At 41.3% G+C, this 18,663-nt stretch overlaps 2 protein-coding genes across 2 annotated transcripts in view; one reads left to right on the forward strand and one right to left on the reverse strand.

Moving 5' to 3' along the window:
• Positions 1 to 7,289: 7,289 nt before the first annotated feature.
• Positions 7,290 to 10,929, reverse strand: bmp15 (bone morphogenetic protein 15). Its single transcript, XM_084562753.1, has 2 exons — positions 10,429 to 10,929; positions 7,290 to 8,954 (listed from the first exon to the last, which is right to left on the reverse strand). The coding sequence occupies exons 1-2, from the start codon at positions 10,784 to 10,786 to the stop codon at positions 7,990 to 7,992; spliced, it is 1,323 nt and encodes a 440-aa protein (XP_084418879.1). The 5' UTR covers positions 10,787 to 10,929; the 3' UTR covers positions 7,290 to 7,989.
• Positions 10,930 to 15,518: 4,589 nt separating this feature from the next.
• The window catches only part of shroom4 (shroom family member 4), a 67,728-nt gene continuing 64,583 nt past the window's right edge, over positions 15,519 to 18,663 (forward strand). The window contains exon 1 of the mRNA XM_084560792.1: positions 15,519 to 15,716. Coding sequence (XP_084416918.1) covers positions 15,594 to 15,716 — 123 coding nt within the window. The 5' untranslated portion in view covers positions 15,519 to 15,593. The remainder of the gene's footprint in view (positions 15,717 to 18,663) is intronic.

Below are 18,663 nucleotides of genomic sequence, written 5' to 3' on the forward strand. Positions count from 1 at the left end.
CCATAAATTCCAGTTTATCCAAGCTGTTCAGTGCTAATTTCTAATTTCACCCATTTTAAAATATTTGAAAAAGATACAAGACAATAGAACTGGAAATAACTGGCAAAAACTTTGTACAGACTGTAAATTAAATACACATAAATATACTAAATATACAATTAGCATAGGAATACTTTGTTTGTTTCATGCACAAAATAAAGACATTCTCACTTGGGTCAGTTTTCAAAGAGACTACAATCAGCCTACTTTATGTTTGGGTTTCCAATGTAAGCTGAGAAATTTCCATCATGATGTTTCACATGCCACAATGCAAATAGGTCGAGATGTTAAATCATTAACACGATATTTCTCAGATCTTCTTTTAACACATTAGTGCACTGTTGCCCATAACGTTTATACCTCTTCTGATGAAATGGTTGTGACAATGTGATTTGTATAAATAGGAGTAAAAAGTGGAATGTTTCTGAAAACAAAGTTATCCAACTTTTTGGGCGAGAGTGTATTTATAGTGCTTTTCTCGGCACCGTGCTGCAATTTTGACTCAAGAGTTCTGTTAACTGTGTGATCTGGCAAATTCCCAACCACCACAGAATTGATCACAGGTTCACTTGCACAGATCCAGAAAGACAGATCCTCCTTGTACATTCAGGCAACACATAACTGTCAACACGTTAAATATTATATATATACTATAAAAAAAATTCTGAGGTTTCTGTATTATATAAAGTCTAGGGTTAGGAATGATGTCATTGTTAGCATCACACTGTTAGCATGCCAGAAAGGTAACACACAAAATGTAAACAGACATTTTGTTGTACTTTGTTCCATTACAAATGTCCCAAATGTCCTTATTTCTGGGTTTAGTCCATGGACACAGAGTCATGTGTGACTGTCATAGTGACTCACTTCACACAAATGTGACTCTTTATGTAATAACTGTCTCTTTGTCTATCCCATGCGACACCTCAGAGCGTTTCTGGGAATCTATCTGTCGAAGTAGATCAGGGGGGTATTCCAGAAAGCAGGTTTACCGCTAACTCTGGGTATGTAAACCCAGAGTTAGCGGTAAACCTGGGATTTCGGTTCCAGAACGCTCAAAAATGATCAGGCTATGTAAGTAACTATGGTAACATAGGCTCTGAACTTAACCTGGTAGGGGTAGGTTTTGTTCAGGTTATGTTCGGGTATTTAAGTGCACGTTCAGCCAGACCGCTGTTTCCACACTTGTCACACAATGACGTTTCCTTTTGAGGAAGATCCAATTGACATTGAAGCACAAATCATTCGGGCTATTCACCGTGAGAGGGTATAAGACCACGACTTAATATCCTTTCTTTTCCTGATGAGTTTTTGCCAGAGCACTACTGTTTTTCTGCGGAATCTTTAATTTATTTAAACAACATTCTCCATCCCCACATTTCGAACGTTACGCATCGTGGATTCGCTCATCGTAATTGTTGCGCGTGCGATAACTTATTGCACAACATTGCAACGTTGCGCAATGAATTAGTTCCTGCTATTGAGGAGCAGATAGGAACACATTCAGCAACTTGACATCAGAGATGGTCAAAGAATGCGTGATGAAATCTGTCACAATCACTTCAACCAAAAAAATAAAATAAATGCACGTAAGACTGTTTCACACATTTATTTGCCCATTGCGTGTTTCATGGCCTGAAAAGAGAAAACACTTCATTATAGAGCAAATGTTCTGATCCAGTGTTCTCATGCACTGACAGAAAACATGAAGAAACTATGCTCTAGTCTCTGCACATCCCATTTCTTTACCTCGATCTTTAATTTGATTCCTCCGTGACTGCTGATAATGTCTCTTCATCCTCCTATTATTTATATGAACGGTAATATTGGCTATAAATTGGTCATTTTCGAACATGCAAGGCTACACAAATTAGACATACGTGATTTAGGCGTAGGCCTATTAGGGTAAATACATTGCACTTGTTCATTTTGCTCCTCCTGGGAGGTTGAAGGCTCCGATGACGTGCCCCCAGAAATCCCCTCCATCATCGGACGCCCTCGATTGATACTGATGGCCAACTCCTCCACAGGGGTGAGGGGGGACACCGCTGGCCCAGAACCAGTCCTCCTCTCCTCTGCTTTCTTCCTATTGGCTTTGAAATGAACGTAACTTGTTGCAATATGGCAATTCAAGAATATAATACTGGATAAGTGATGTCTAAGATGATGCACCCAGATATATCTTACCAACTTGGACAATGTTTTTATATTTTGTTATGACCTGCGGCCACGTTCTCTTGAGGGCGGTCGGGTTACATCTAATTAAAAATAATACAATATATGACAAGGTATTCTATAGTATAAGAAAGTCTCATACAAAGCAGTTAATATGTAGCCTAATATCTACTGAATTATTGTGCTTCTGACACATTAGTGTGCTATATCCTACTAAACTTACGCATTTACGCGGTCGGCAATTCTCTGCCAAGCAAGATCTCGTTCCTTGGCAGACGCGCAAGTAGCCTATTGCTTTTTTCGTGATTATCGCTCTTTCCTCCTCGTACGCCTCGAGCAGAACTTGCTGCTCCGCTTCAGAAAAATAGGCTGCTCTGCGCTTTGCCATTTTTACTCATGGTTTCGACTCTCAATAGATGATGCCTTTATAACTTCGCCATGATCGCGCACAACTCTGGGTTAAACAATCCGGGGTTGATTGAACTGATTGCTAACCGGTGTTTTGGAACCGACAGCTCGGGTTTAGTCGCCTCAGGTTCAGACAACCCAGAGGTTAAGTTTTATCTCAGTGTTTGTTAAACCTGCTTTCTGGAATACCCCCCAGGATGAGAAGGATAAAAACATACACCCGAACTCACAAATGAAAACCCCTTGCGGAAACAGACAGGGAGGTAAAAGCTGAGGACTTCCAGTAATTCAATAATTAAATGTTACAGTAACACAGCAGCACTCTTACCAGCAAAATAAGAATAATGTACTGTAATGACTGAACCTTTATTTTTACACCAAGTCCTGTCGTGGAGTTTATCAGATCTTTTTTGCATATACTTTTATATACATATTACTTTTTCTGTAACTTAGAAAATAAAATTTTGGTATTGCTCTCAGGGTATACCCCGCCTCTCGCCTGATGACAGCTGGGATAAGCTCCAGCCCCCCCCCCCCCCCCCCCGCAACCCTTCACAGGACAAGTGGTTACAGAAAAAGAAGATGCTCTTAATTCCCTATACATTCAGACAAATTCCCATATATAAATTGCCATCTAAGGTTATGGTAGCGTACATACATTGCCTGGCCAAAAAAAAAAAACACGCATTCACTTTGTTGCATTGTTAAAGTCTGGACTCAGTGGTGGCCAATCCATGTGTGAAAACGATGTCTCATGCTCCCTGAACCACTCTTTCACAATCTGAGCCCCATAAATTCTGACATTGTCATCTTGGAATATGCCCGTGCCATCAAGGAAGAAAAAATCCATTGATGTAATAACCTGGTCATTCAGTGTATTCAGGTAGTCAGCTGACCTCATTCTTTGGACACATAATGTTGCTGAACCTAGACCTGAGCAACTGCAGCAACCCCAGATCATAGCACTGCCCCCACAGGCTTGTACAGTAGGCACTAGGCATGATGGGTGTATCACTTCATCTGCCTCTCTTCTTACCCTGATGCCCCCATCACGCTGGAACAGGGTAAATCTGGACTCATCAGACCACATGACCTTCTTCCATTGCTCCAGAGTCCAATCTTTATGCTCCCTAGAAAACTGAAGCCTTTTTTTCTGGTTAGCCTCACTGATTAGTGGTTTTCTTAAGGCTACACAGCTGTTCAGTCCCAGTCCCTTGAGTTCCCTTCACATTGTACGTGTGGAAATGCTCTTACATTCACTATTAAACATAGCCCTGAGTTGTACTGTTGTTTTTCTTCGATTTGATTTCACCAAACGTTTAAGTGATTGCCGATCACGATCAATCAGGAGTAGTTTCTAGTTTCTTCTCCTTAGATGTTCTCTCTGCTTGATGCATGCCAATGATTTGACCCTTCTCAAACAGACTAACATCTTTTCCACGACCACAGGATGTGTCTTTAGACATGGTTGTTTATGAAATGAGAAGCTACTCATTGCATCAGTTGGGGTTAAATAACTTGTTGCCAGCTGAAAGATATTCGCCCATGCAGTAATTATCTAATAGGAGGTGGTCACTTTTTTTTTTGTGTGTGAGTGTGTAAAAATAAGTTTTTTGTGAAAACCTCAAGTGCAGGGCCAAAGTCCATAGGTGTGTTGAACACCGTTTTTGGAGTATAAAACTACTTTTCTTTAAAGCCAGACATATCTCGGGGATCGACTGAAAACATTATAAAGCCATCATAGACACCTCTGTGGAGATTAAACGTGGCAGCTTACTATTTTCCTCAGTAATCAGTGAGGTAATATTTAGGGCAAAGCTGCACAGATGTAGGGCACAGAGATAACAGAGAGATATCAAATCCAGTATGATTTATGTGTGGGGAAACTTTTAATTTAAAGCTGCTGCCTTTGTTAGAGCACTGTTACACAGAGGAAGCTTAAAGAGTGAGAAATAAATAAAAAAAAAAAGTAAAATAATTAATAATCTTTATCTCTGTAGTAGTGGTTAACAAAGACATACAAATCAAAGTTTTAAAACAGGCACATAGAATAAAGTTAATAAAAATAATTAAAACACAAAAATACAATGGCATTTATTTATTTATTTTTTTTAAATCAAAATCATCTCAGTTTAAACATAGTTGTTCAAAATGTACACATGTGTGCGGGACAGCAGACATAGTTATCTGTGCTGAGTTCGGCGTTAATGATTTACAGAACACAAACCATTTCTGACCCAAATTTTATTATTTCTATTAGTTTATTATTTCTAAATGTCCCTACATGAGCTATAACTTAGCTCCAGCTACACACTTTATGTACACTCATCAGTCATAACATTATGACCACTTGCATAATATAGTTGAAGGTCTCCCTTTCTGTCGCTGAAACAGCCCTGACCCATCAAGGCATGGACTCCTCTAGACCTCTGAAGCTGTGCTGTGGTATCTGATGTTGGCAGCAGCTCCCCCACAAGTTTACATGGTGGGATGGTGGATCGGACTGGTTTATCCAGCACATACTGGATCGGAATGAGATTTTGGAATTTGGAGGTGAATTCATACACCTTGAATTCATTGCTGGGTTCCTCAAAAACTTCCTGAAGCAATTTTGGAGACGATTTTTACATGGGGACACTCACTGGTATGCGGCTGCGTAACCCCCATACAAAACATTCAAAACATCCAAACCAGTATTTTTCATTAGTTTGAACTACAGTATAAAATGTTAATTGGGTTTAACAGTCATCAGTCAGTCACTTCCAAGGACCTTAAGCCAAACACCGAAGACCATTTATGGTCAGATGTAGTGTTGTCAGGTCAAAGGTGAAGCAGTAGCTGAAGAATTGATTGATTGTTTTTATTATTACCCAACAGCAACTGTTGCAGCAGAACATTTGGATTCCTTTCAGTTCTGATGCTTAATAGCTTGTTAGCAAGTTCTGCTTTACATTAAAGCGTCAATGGATTATTTATAGATACAAGTGATGCACAGAATGAAGAATACGTAAAGATAACAAATGGGTATTGGACATGTCAGGACATAAAAGTTGAATTAGTCCACCATCTTCTTTCTGTGGCAGTGGGTCATCTGTTAAATCTTCCTTTGATAAACATACACGTGTGTCAAAAGTCACATACTGATTCTTTGACCTCTTTTCCCTTCACGTCAATCTGACATGATCTTCCTCAAAGGCTGTTCCTGATAGTGAGATCAAGGCAAAATGCCAGAGGTCACTCCATGCCAAACAGACACAAGAATATCACACTAATTAGAATTTAAATAGATTTAATTTAGAAAAAAAAAAAAAAGTCAGGAAATACACCCGTCCGCTTGTGGAGACGTCACGCAAGTTTGTAATCTGAGTAAAGAGCGACATCTGTTGGGGTTAATGTGTTACTTGATTTTTCCTCTAGTATCTGATGTGTTTGCTTTTTTCACCCTCTATTTCTAGTTTCTAATAATGTTTTTTGTTTTCTTCTGCATTTTTTTTCAGCCTGACCCGAAAAATCTTTGTCTAAATCTTAAATGAAAACTAATCAGAATGAAACATTTTATCACTGTAGAACATGAATTTTTTCTGTTGTCATTCAAGCAGAAAATGTCAAGAAGAATTTAGGCATTAAGGATGCCTAAATTCATTAGGTTACTCAAATTCAGCTGTACAATTATATCAGGTATTTATGCTGAAAGCGTTGAGCTTATGAGTATCATTTTGTTGTCATTCTATCTGTTCACAAATGTGTAAAACTGACAAATCAGTATTTTTAGCTTTGCATGGACTAATCGAAATGTAACGTGATTTAACAGAGAACTGGTTTTGAAAGGTCAGTTTGAAACATTGAAAAGTTGGTTAATAGGAACCGCATGCTAAACTTTAACCATCAAAATCAGGGGGAGCAAAAAGAAACAAAGCATCTGCTCATTTTTTTTAAATAGCATTTGTCTTGCATACACTCACTTGCCAGTTTATTAGACAACAGTAAAAACACTGTTTGTATTCAGTATTTGTTTAAAGTTTAAATTTTGTAGGAATAATCATTTGCATTGCACCAACAAGTGTTCCAATTATTTGGACGTTTTAGTCGACAGGCTAGGCTACAAAAACAGAAACAGCCCCACAAACTACATCCTCCAAAATGATCATCCGGTTCAATCACCACCTTTCTGACGCGGTTTCAACGTCAACTGAAATTTAGAACGGTCCTGAAGCCAAGATACTGTATATTGCAGGGCTGTTATGTTACAGTCTTCATGCTAAGCTAGGCTAACCAGCTTGCGACGCTGGGAGTCGGCAAGACTAGCAGGCAAGGGCGGGAAACTCTGTTGGTTTGGGCCCTTGGAGGGAAGCTCGCGACATAGTCCCAGATCCTGCTGGAGATATTCCATATCTTTGGGACCGCCTTGGGTCTCCTGAGGTTGGACAAGAATGGAGCAGGACATACCATGCTATACCTGTTGTCACAGAGACTATGCTTTGGACAAATATAGGAAAAGGGATGGAAAGTTCAAAACATTTCTTTCAAATACTTTGATTGAACATGACACAGCCGTTCTGGAGCTTTTAAACGAGCAGCACAGCCATTTTGTTTTTCTCCTTAGCACATCAAGGAAGTCAGTTTTTGAACGTTTCAAACAGCAAATGTATCAACACAAGAAATTAGGCTTTAGAAAATATGTATTTTATTTAATTATTCTTTTGCACTTGTAACAAAAAATTGCATTCTTTCCCACCACAGCAACTCGTTCATTTTCCACAGAGTTTAACAACCGCCACGCCTCTTTCCGTAATCCTTTTTAGTTATTTTTTATTTTTTTGTCTATAAGAAGAACCCCTCCCTTTATAAATATGTACAAAAGTACAAAACAGCAGAAATGTAACATCATAGATCCTGCACATCCAACATGGTCGACCCCCTGCCCATTAAAAATCGTCTAGTTTTCTAAAGACAACTGCAGCCTCACATGGCACATCATCCAGAAATCTCTTGATACCTTTTTTTTTTTTTTTAAAGATTAGTCTGTACGTTTATTAGGTTAAATCAGTTTTGTAAAGCTACCCTTGGTTAAATTACCACTTAGGTTAGTTGAGTTTCTTTGTCAAGTGGTTTAAAATGCTTCAGAATTTACCAGCCTCCCAAAACTTGAATGGGAAAATGACGCGATTAACAATCAAGCAACTAGCATGTTCACCTACTCAGTGCTTCCTGCCACAATAGTACAATTGTTCCACAGTTAATAAACATAGTTCACATTCAGCAGCAGCCTCTTAAAGTGCTTCAACTGGGACTTAAGATCTGAAACCACGACAGCTTCCTCCTTCAAGTCTCTAGCTCGTTACGGTTGGCCGCGGAGCCCTAGAGTCTTTAACGACACGTGCAGGACTCGGCCACCATGTCCTCCAGCTCTTTGTAGTCCACCTTCTTCTTGTGCATGATCAACACGCTCATGGGCATGTACTTGTAAGGCACGCAGGACGGTGGTGGGACGTCCCCGACACCCAGGTCGTTTATGATCGTCTGGATGATGGCGTGGTTGGGCGAATGGTAGCCATAGTGGAGCACTCTGGGGCAGTCGCCCTGGCAGAACCGGGGGTTGTACACCGGCGGAGCGAGGAAGTAGTGACCCAAGCCGAGCTCGTCGAATGACAGGCGGAAGGAGTGGAGCTTGCACCGGTTCTTTGTGGCGCTGGTTTTGCGTTTGTAGCTGGGGATGTTGGAGATGATGGCGGCAGAGGCGTTTTTCACAGTGTCCAGTGAAGGATCCTTTGGCTCTGAGGAGTCTTTTGAGTGACGGCGGCGACGAACCAAAGGGTGCCAGCGCCCGATCTTCCTCATGATGTCGTCACCTTCAGCCCCAAGCAAGTCCCCCATCCAGTCCTTCACTTCTCTCTCTTCCTCCAAGTACAAAAGAAGAGATGGGACTTCTAAGTGGGGTTCACCATTCCATCGTTTTCTCCCTTGAAGACGAGTCCACCACCAGAAGAGGCCGCCGTCTTCTTCTGCAAACCCAGGTTCTGTGCACCAATACTGGGCAATGAGGGTCAAGTGCCTGTGTGTGCCGTCGTTCTTCTCCTTCAGGACGTGGCCACTGACGTGATCGGTGATGTCGGTCTCCGTCCACCGCTCATGGGGCTCCAGGGTGACCAGGCTCTCCGCGCCCAGTGAGGGGATCTGAGCCCTGCAGCGGGGCGGCTCCACGGCCTGGGTAGCACTCGAAGCCGCGGAGGAAAAGGAGGGAGAAGAACGGAGGTGGATGAAGGAGGCTCTGACCAGCCGCTCTGAGGGAAGGGTGTCCAGGTTGTACTGTACTGTGAAGGTGTAGCAGTGGTCTGAGGAAGACAAGAGGAGGAATTACATTTCTGACCTTGTTAACTGATATCACTATACATCCAGGCTGAATTTCACAAACCTGTTGATCACCCATTCCTTAATGTCCAATTAAGGAATGGGTGTTTTATTTAAAAAAAAAATAAAAAATACAGAACAGGACAGGAAGTCACGTATTTGAAACGGTTTTGGAAGCGCATTTATTGGGTAATATTTAGTGCTGATGACTTGATCAGGACTTGAAATGGGATTTTTCTCAAATGTACCCCAAACATGTACTTTAGTCTGTCTGTTCTGGTGCTAAACCTCTGGGAAACACTTGTGGCTAAAAAAAAAAGAAAAAAAAAAAAGAAAGGACATTGTTGGGCGTTTTGTTCACAGATATCGTCTGTTTTCCAAACCTGACCCGAGATCAAAATTTTGAATTTTTCTTATAACATTTACTTATTTTCTTATCTTCTTTTGCTTGTCTCGGTCTATAGGAATTTAAGTGAGTTTAAAAATCTGCTGAAAATCAAAAGAATATGACGTTTAAATATCTTTAAAAAAAGAACCGATTATGGTGCTTGATGCTTCATTCATTGGGGATTACTTATGTGAAACAGAGGCACTGAATTTATAAGTAATAAAAAGTCTCATTTATTCTAGACACGGTGAAAAAATGACAGCAGTAACCATTTAGACAAACCTTGAGCTCAAAGGGGAAGCAACTTGTTGATGAACTTCAAACTACAGGAGTGGCAATGTGCTAGAAAGTTTTAGAAAGTACGAGGCCTCTCAAAAGGATTTATTCTAGATGAGGCAACACAATGACGGCAATAGCCATTTAGACAAACCTTGAGATGCAACCTAAGAGCCAGCGACTTGTTAACGAACTCTGAACCACAGCAGCAGCAACGTGCTAAGCTTTCAATGAGCATATGAGACCTCCCTAAAGGTTTAATTTATTCTAGATGAAGCAACACAATGATGGCAATAACCATTTGGACAAACCTTGAGATACCCCCTAAGGGGCAGCAACTTGCTGATGAACTTTAAACTACAGCAGTGGCAACGTGCTAACTTTTCAATGACACCATGAGGCCTTGATACATGTCCATGACTCTGAAGTAGTTTAATGTGACAAGAAGTTGTTGCTCTGTGTGAAAAAAGAGAAATGGAAGCAAGACAGTGGCAAGTGAAGCAGACGAGGAGGAGGAATGCTGCTGGTCTAGCCTTCACTATGACATTTGAATGAAATAACCTCCTTACATTATTTGCTTTTGTTCCTTCGTTGTGTTTTAACTTGTGTGCCCAGTGACCTAGACCAGAGTGGACACCTTTGCCTAAAGTCACCTCTATATTCTCGTAACCCCTGATGTATTTGATGACCAAGTCAGACCAGTCAACTGAGGGCTGAAAATCTGAAGGTCTGTTATTTAAACACAGTTTTTGTTCAATGTATGGCTGCACATATTAATTGATAATGTGATTCACCTCCTGACGAGGGCAGGTAGTGCACCGACGACGCCGAGGGTCTGAGGAGGCGCACCGTGTTGGAGCCGAACTTCCGGTGCTGCTTGGGCCTGCCGTCCGGTTCGGCTGCACTACGGTACAAACTCAGCATGAACTGCAGGTTCTGGTCCGCTTTCTGCTCGTCCGTCAGCGGCCGGTGGTGCGCGCCCTTGTGCTTGTTGGAGCTCTGGTGGCTCCGACGGCTGCGCTTCAGCGTGGGGTGATGCGAGGCCATTTTCCGCCCGGCTGCGACTCCGGTGCCGGTGGAATACAGCATGAAGATCAAACAGGACAAGGCGCAGACACGCAGTAAGCCGCGTACGGCGCAGGTCGCCATCATGTTGGGTTATAGAACCTCTGGTGCTAGCGAGCTCCACCAATGAGGCTATAGCTGGCAACCATCCTCCGCGCGGCCCAGGGTGTGATTTACAGACTCACCTGGTCGCTGGCCATTTTACATTTCACATTAATTATTCACTTCCTGCGATTGACGGTGGCCCCAATTAACCATTCGGATCTGCGTGAGCCGCCAACAGGAGCGCAGGGAAACCACGTGAGTGGTGCGTAAAGGTGCGTAATGGTGCGTAAAGGTGATACATACGCCGTATTTCAAGATTTATTATTATTTTTTTTATTTCGTCCTGGTACATTATTTTAGATAATTCACACATTTGTTTACCACGTGTCAAAATTGATTTGTAATCAGGGTAAATAATAATATTTTTCTTTTTAAAATCTTTCCACTCTGTGCCACTGTTCTTGATAGAACTGAATGAATTGGACTTAAACTGCTTAATTACATTTTAAATTCTACTGGATTTAATTGTGATCTAATTAAATATTTTCTCAATCTTCAATATTTAGTTGTTGTTTTTTTTAAGTTAAAGATATGCGCAGCAGTGCATATGAAAGTACAGGTAATGAATATTAGTATAACTATTCAGGTATTGCACAATTAAAGTGAATTAAACTGAGGTTTATTTTATACACAGCTAGCAATCAGTAATCCACTGCTAAATAAAATAGTCCCTCTGAGTTGGGATGCAGCTGGTTTGATTTTGTTTGATTTTGTGAACGGTTTTAAAAGCTTTACTTTGGCGCCCCCAGGTGGTAGAAAGACAATATCATTAGAAGGGAATGGTCATTCTTCTTGGAACAAAAGCACTCGTGAGTACACTAGTGAAAACGTTCAACTGTGTTGTACGCAAACATATTTTTTGATAACATTCTAGTCAGTGGCCTAGGGCAAATAAAAGAGACACTTTTAATTCAAACCAGTTTAACAGCAGCACAAACTACATCCTCCAAAGTGATCATCCTGCTGAATTGCACATTTCTGGTGCTATTTCAAAATAAACTGAACATTAGAATGGTAAAGAAGAGGATTTAGTGCAGGACAGCTTTATACAATACATTTGTTTTCAGTAGTGTACCTAACAGATTGACTGGTAAGCGTATATCAGATATTATAATAACATATATTATATAAATTAGTTTGAAGCTGTATCCGTTACATACATTTTTTAGACTTAAAAAAGTATTCCATGAAGTACTGAAATACTGGGAGTCACTTTCTCTCTTTCTGGTTTGCATTGTGGGTCTCATTGTGTATTTAGACCACTCCACGACTCTCAACTTTATTTGCAGACCCTGATTGCAGGTTTTTTTTTTAATATGTTGTTTGTTTGTACATGTATAATTTAGAGCTGGAGAACTTTGCGATCACCGGGCTTCTGGTAAACAAATAGTTCTCAGCAGGGAATGGACGGCATCCTGTTTTCTGTTTCATCCTGAACTGTAAAAGCCCCAAAATTTACAGTAACGACAGAAGCATGTGCTCTGGTACCTTTATCTTTTGTCTTGTTTTAACTTTGATCACACATGAAGGCAGAGCTCACCACCAAATCAAATGTTACAGTAGAGAGTTAAGGTTGAAGGAGGCACCGACCAAAACAAAGTCCTCGTGGTCTGGGTTAAAAAGTGAGACGTCTGGGCATGTTCACATCTGTCAACTCTTTCTCTTTGATTTTCTATCTCTTCTCCTTGTTCTTTCTCTTGAAACACACAAAGATAGCAACTCATTCACACACACACACACACACACACGTTCAGCTAAGTGGCACTGCAGAGTGGTGGCATTCCACAACAGTGATTATCTACAGTCCCAATCATTTCAGTCTGCAGGGAGAGTGTGGGAAAACTTCAGGCTATGGGGATCAGACAGCACATGGCTGCACAAGCACATGCAAAAAAGTTGCATCAGAAAATTCACCAAATAAAGGCTCATGCTTAGAGCTGTTCTACTGAAAACAACTCTTTGCATACGGTCAAATGGGGACAGGGAACCCTTTTATATTATTTTCATCTGCCATCTAACAGTGCACCCTTGCATGGTTAACTGTTTCCCATCTGTCTGTCTTTATGCTAAACTAGGCTAACAATGTATGGGAGCTTGGTGTTGCCTCAAGTTATCTATGTCTGGGCCAAAAAATGGTACTTGAACACACCACTGAGATTACAGCCAATTGCCAGCTGGTATAACTCATCATACCAGCAGGTGGCAAGGGGAAACAGGAGGAGCTACTATTAGCTGGGAGAAGCCACTATTAGCTAGGAGGCTAGGAAGCTAGGAAGAGTTACTGTTACCTGGGAGGCTAGGAAGAGCTACTATTAGCTGGGGGGCTAGGAAGCTAGGAAGAACCACTGTTAGCTGGGAGGCTAGGAAGCAAGGAAGAGCTACTCTTAGCTGTGGGGCCAGGAAGCTAGGAAGAGCTACTCTTAGCTGTGGGGCCAGGAAGCTAGGAAGTGCCACTGTTACGTGGGAGGCTAAGAAGAGCTAGTATTACCTGGGGGGCTAGGAAGCTAGGAACAACCACTATTAGCTGGGAGGCTCGGAAGCTAGGAAGAGCCACTATTAGCTGAGTGGCTAGGAAATTGGAAAGAGCCACTGTTAGCTCGTAGGCTCGGAAGCAAGGAAGAGCCACTGTTACCTGGAAGGCTAGGAAGCTAGGAAGAGCCACTGTTACCTGGAAGGCTAGGAAGCTAGGAAGAGTAACTATTAGCTGGGGGGCTAGGATGCTAGGAGGAGCTAATATTAGCTAAGAAGCTAGAGTTTATTCATTCTAGATGATTATTGATTGTTGTGAGAGCAAAGTTAGCTACGGTTGACCATGACCAAGAATAGGACTGCCCTGTTACTAGTGCTGCTTGTATTATATACATAACTCATGACATAAGTGAACTGCTCAAATGATAGCATCGATGTTTTGTTGGCATAATGTACTCTGAATGAACTATTGATTCACGTGTTTGAATATTCAGTCAATAAATTAGATTAGATTAATAAATTAATCTGCATGTGTCCTCATCATTTTGTTGTTTCCTTGCTTTTGTCACTTACTTCACCAATGGACTCCACCAATAGCTGCTTACAGGAGTCCGACTGGTGCCAAAGGTACGATCCGACACTGTTTTAATGGTCGACTGTTGGCTAGCCTTATCACAGCCATTATACTATGTTCACGCTATGAACAACAGAAACGATACAGCATCGCCAAATCACTGTTGAAATGTCTGTTAGATGTCGTCATCCATTAAAAAATTAACTTCTAGAACAAACACAGATTGGTTGATGCTTAACTGCATTAATGGAGCGCTGAGAAAGAGGTAAGGTTCATATTGCCGACTTCTATGGAAAATGATTTGAAGCCAGTTGGATAACATGGGCAAAGCTAAAATCATACTTGGGATGTATGATTTACTTTACTGGTTAGCATCTAAAACTCATAGATTAACAAAAAAAGATAATTTAGGATGATAAATTGCTGCTAGAAGGCAGAAATAAACACACTATTATTGTGACTGATTATTGCTGTAAAGCAAAGACATAGTTTGTTTGAGTTATGAAACCGTTCTGATTGATTATATTTTCATAATATAGTGGTTACACATTGGTATGACTAGTCAGGGTTTAGAAATGCGTGGAACGTGATATCTGATGTTGTTGTTGGCCTGTAGGCATTTGTGCTCGAAGGTGGTCTGCAGAGCTTCAGCACTTTCACTTAACAAAAAGAAAAAAAAAGAAAAAGAGAGAGGTATACTGTTGCTGCAGATGATTAAAGTCTTTTTGTGACAAGTCACATTTGACCAAACTTTGAGGTTGGACATCATTGTGTAAACTCTTATTTTTTGAAAGACATCTGTTCACTTGGCAGTTTAAAACTGCTTTATATGAGAAATATAAAAGCAAATCTTGTAAAAAAACAAAACAAAACAAAACAAAAAAACACTTTATTCATTTTATTATAGTAATTATATCTTAGGACCTTTCTTTGATTTATTTGCCCAGAAAGCGTAGTGCAACAGCTCCACATTTTATAAACACAATTAAACGTGAAGATGAAAGGCAGCTCATAATGGTGGGTTGGTCATCAGTGCCTCAAATGAACTGATAGTTTTCACAGGGGTCAGCAGAAAGTATGGGGTCTCATGTTTCAAATGAAAAGCAAAGCTCTCTCGAATGCAGCGGCGTTTGTCTCCCTATCTAACTCCTCCCCCTTTGACACTTCCTATTGGATGCTGTTTTCAACAGCTTAGGTGCTATTGGTTGATTTCCCCGTCAATCACATCTCAACGTTCGAATAGCGTGATGTGGCTCCTCCCTCGCTTGGGAAAAAGTTTTCCCAAAGTTTTTCTGCTGGCGCAAGTAACACCGGAAATACCTTATAGAGATATCAAAATAAATCCGTTATTCTGCATTTTTCTCAGAAAGAAACACGTGCTTAGTTAAATACATGAAACAAAACAATCTTAAGAAACATTTGATAAAGTGTATACTGCAAGTGGAATCGTAAAACAATCTAGCTTCTACTCATTTTAAACATTTAACAGTTTGACCGGAAGTAGCGACCGACATTTTCGCCGTAAGCTGACAGCGGCTAAAAACTTTCCGCCCTCCCCCTCTTGCACTCGCTCCCTCCCTCCGTCCATCCATTTGTTGTTGATGCTAGAGCGGTGATGGAGAAGCCGGAGGACCGCTACCGGCTCCGCTAAGCTAGCAACGACTCAGCTCAGAAACCCGTGAGAGAGAGAGAAGAGAGAGAGACAGAGGAGGGCTAACGGATAAACCGGAGCAGAGAGAGGAGAGAATGGAGACCGTTGAGCAGCTCGTCTCTTTCCACCACATTCAGGTCCAGTTGAGCGGGGGCGCGCCTTGGGGGTTCACGCTGAAAGGAGGGCTGGAGCACGGCGAGCCACTAATCATCACTAAAGTAAGATTTACATTGATATAAGTGTAAAAACTTTAAATTACATGGCGTAAAACTGCTCAAAAGTGTCTTATACTGTACTGTAGCGAGTTCAAAAAGCGTTGTCTCAATTCGCACGCTTACTTTTCTGTGTATATTTACAGTTTTGTCTTGATATTTCCTCCTTATTTGCCTCTTATTTTGTGAGGATGCGCTTGTCTGAACACCCCAGCTCCACCAAAACAACTTTTGTGGTTAGTTTTGCACAAGTGCATGGCTGCTTTCATTCATGCTGTCTCAATTATATGAATTAAAACTGTCTAAAAGTGTGCTACAGTCAAACAGTTGTGGTTAGTTTTGCAGGCTTTCGTGTATACAGGCTTGACACATCCCTAAAGTAAGATTTACATCAATATATGGGGAAACACTTTTGGTTAAATGACTTCAAATTTCCTTAAAGTGTCTTAAAGTTTATTACAGTGAATTTCTAGAGCATTGTTTTAAATCAAACACCTGTTTTTTGGGTTTGATATTTGTTAATTTGACTCTTATTTTGTAAGGATGTGGATGTTGCTAATCAACAGTTGTTTTTTCATGCATTCATGCAGTCTCAAAAGTCTTAAAATTCATCAGCGCGAGTTTAAAAAGCATTGTTTTAAATTAAACACTCAATTTTCCGCGTATATTTATAGTTTCGGCTGTATCTGCTCCTTATTTGACTCTTATTTTGTAAGGATGTGGTTGTTGCAACACTCCAGCTCCACCAAAACAACAGTTGTGGTTCGTTTTGCAGGCTTTCATTCGTGCATTCTTGGTTGCTGGTCTCTTAACTGTCCAACTCATGCAAAAAAAAGTATTTTGACTACAATCCAAGTGCCATTCTTTCTCCTCTTTCTCTTCTTCCTCCTCCTCCTCCTCCTCCTGCTCTTCTTCTGCAGAGAATAAAAACTTATTGTCCAAGTCGAAAGCAAATATCCGGTGCTGGTGGATGTTTGTCAGCTGTCTAATGAATATCAAGTCTAATCTAATGCAGCGGTTGAGTTCTCAAACCTGGAGGTCAAAGGGTCTCTAGAAGGGTGCCAAAAGGGGTTCCCAGGGGAATCTCGGATGTAACGAGGCCCCGTTCATCTTCCTGTTACTTCAAGGTAAAAGAAAAAAAGCGATGACAGACGACTAAAACCTCTTCAGATGGCCGAGTCTCGGGGCAGGAATGATGCAGTGTGGTGTCTGTGGGTTGTGGGGAATCCTAGAAATGAAAGATTCTCTGATGAGACATTCTTAGAATTGCTCTCAGCTTGTTTGTCGCACAGCACGAAGTAGACTGAGTCGTGGTGCAAGACAACATGCAGTGTGGTCTCGGTGTGCTGTGTGAGGTCAGTTTTAGTTTCAGGTGGGTTATTTAGAGGAGGGTTTGCGAGAGATTTAGTGTGCGCTTTCAGATGCTGACCTCGTCTTGTGCGATAAAGTCGCGGGGGTCGGTGTTTCCTCCTCCTCAGTCTCTTCTCACGGTTTCACGCCGCGGGCGGTGAGCTGCTGGAAACGAGGAGGCCGTCTTTGAGTTACTGCAAGTAATTATTGGTGTGTGTTCTGCTGGGGGTGGTCTCGATTTTGTGTTCAAGTCCAGTGCATATGTAGGACATGCAACCTCTGCTCTCTCTGTTAAAAAATAAAAAAAGTCGCGGCGGTGGGGCAAATGTTGGCCGGTGTACGTCCAGATTCACCACAGCGGGGAATGGAAAAGCCTGGCTCATTCATCTGGAAACGCACACTGACACACAGCAACACAGCCCCTGGGAAAATGTGACTGGGACCGCTGAAGGAGATAAAAATCAAAACCGTGCTCTGTGGCTGTTTTGTGTCCAGTGGCGAGTTAAAACACACACAGCAAAAGCAGCTCGGGAGGTGAAGGCTGGATGGGGGAAATGTGGCGCACAAAAGTGTTTAATGATTAAGTGTTAAGTCCTTGGAGGAAAGAGCAGAGAAGTTAAGGTGTGTTGGTGTGCAAAAGACGTGAGTGTGTATACATGAGTTTCCATTAGCCTGCACACAGAGGTTTTACTGTTTTGGACCACAGCTGTCATAATTCTCTCACTTCTGAACGACAGAAAGGGTCTAAGAGGGGGCATTAGTGCGAGAGAGAGGAAAGATGTGCGCATAGATAAGATTCAGATAGTTTCTTTGAGTCAGACATTCAATTCCAGAGTGTTTTATGCCTCTTTCTTCTCCTATTTACTGATTTATGTCAGGTTGACAAAATAGAAATGAAGCGCAAGAGCTTTCCTCTGCACCTCACTTACCTGTTTTGTTCCTTCCACTTATCCCACGTTTAATTCCAGGTGTAGATGTTTCATTTTTTGCTGCTTGTCAGGGCCGAACCGTGCAGCAGCACATCTGTGTGTTGAATGGTCAAACAGCTTTGGAAGCCTTCCTCCTCCCACGTGTTTCCGATGTCGGAGCTGTGGAGCTGTGGAGACTTTGTCCAACAGTTTCTGTGAGCTTCCCAATCTGACATTCAAACCCAGTGTGTGCTGCGCCAAACTGTGCCAAGGTGAGAAAACAGCCAGGGTTTGTCCATTTTTTCTGTTGGGGCTGCAGCAAACAATTCTTTTTTATAAATTGATGAACTATAGATTAGTTCTGAGTTGTTGAATAACCACTAAATAATGATCAAAATATTTATTCAGTCATTTTCTAATAATGAAATCAGTGAAGGACAACCCATTGCAAAAATTAACCTTTACCGAATGATGCTATTCAACAACTTAACACAAGTTAAGATTTCTTCAGTGGTGACTTGAGCTTGTGCTGTAATTGGAAATACAGCTGTGTCATTATTCCACTACCACCCTCTTACAGCGGAACATTAATGGAAATCTACGTTGTTTCAGTTTTATAGCTCTGTATGAGCAGAAACAAACAATTTACAACTTGTTGGCGCGCTGGAAAGTTCAATTTTACAGAGCATGCAACG

The sequence above is a fragment of the Chelon labrosus genome, assembly GCF_963514085.1.
Source record: "Chelon labrosus genome assembly, chromosome: 1".
NCBI classification, from domain to species: Eukaryota; Metazoa; Chordata; class Actinopteri; order Mugiliformes; family Mugilidae; genus Chelon; species Chelon labrosus.

What these genes read in the sequence shown, in the direction of transcription:
- bmp15 (XM_084562753.1), bottom strand. Translation starts at nt 10,786, where the DNA reads ATGATGGCGACCTGCGCCGTACGCGGCTTACTGCGTGTCTGCGCCTTG. An exon ending in CTACCTGCCCTCGTCAGGAG is followed by an intron (nt 8,955 to 10,428) that starts GTGAATCACATT and finishes TGTCTTCCTCAG; the next exon opens with ACCACTGCTACACCTTCACA.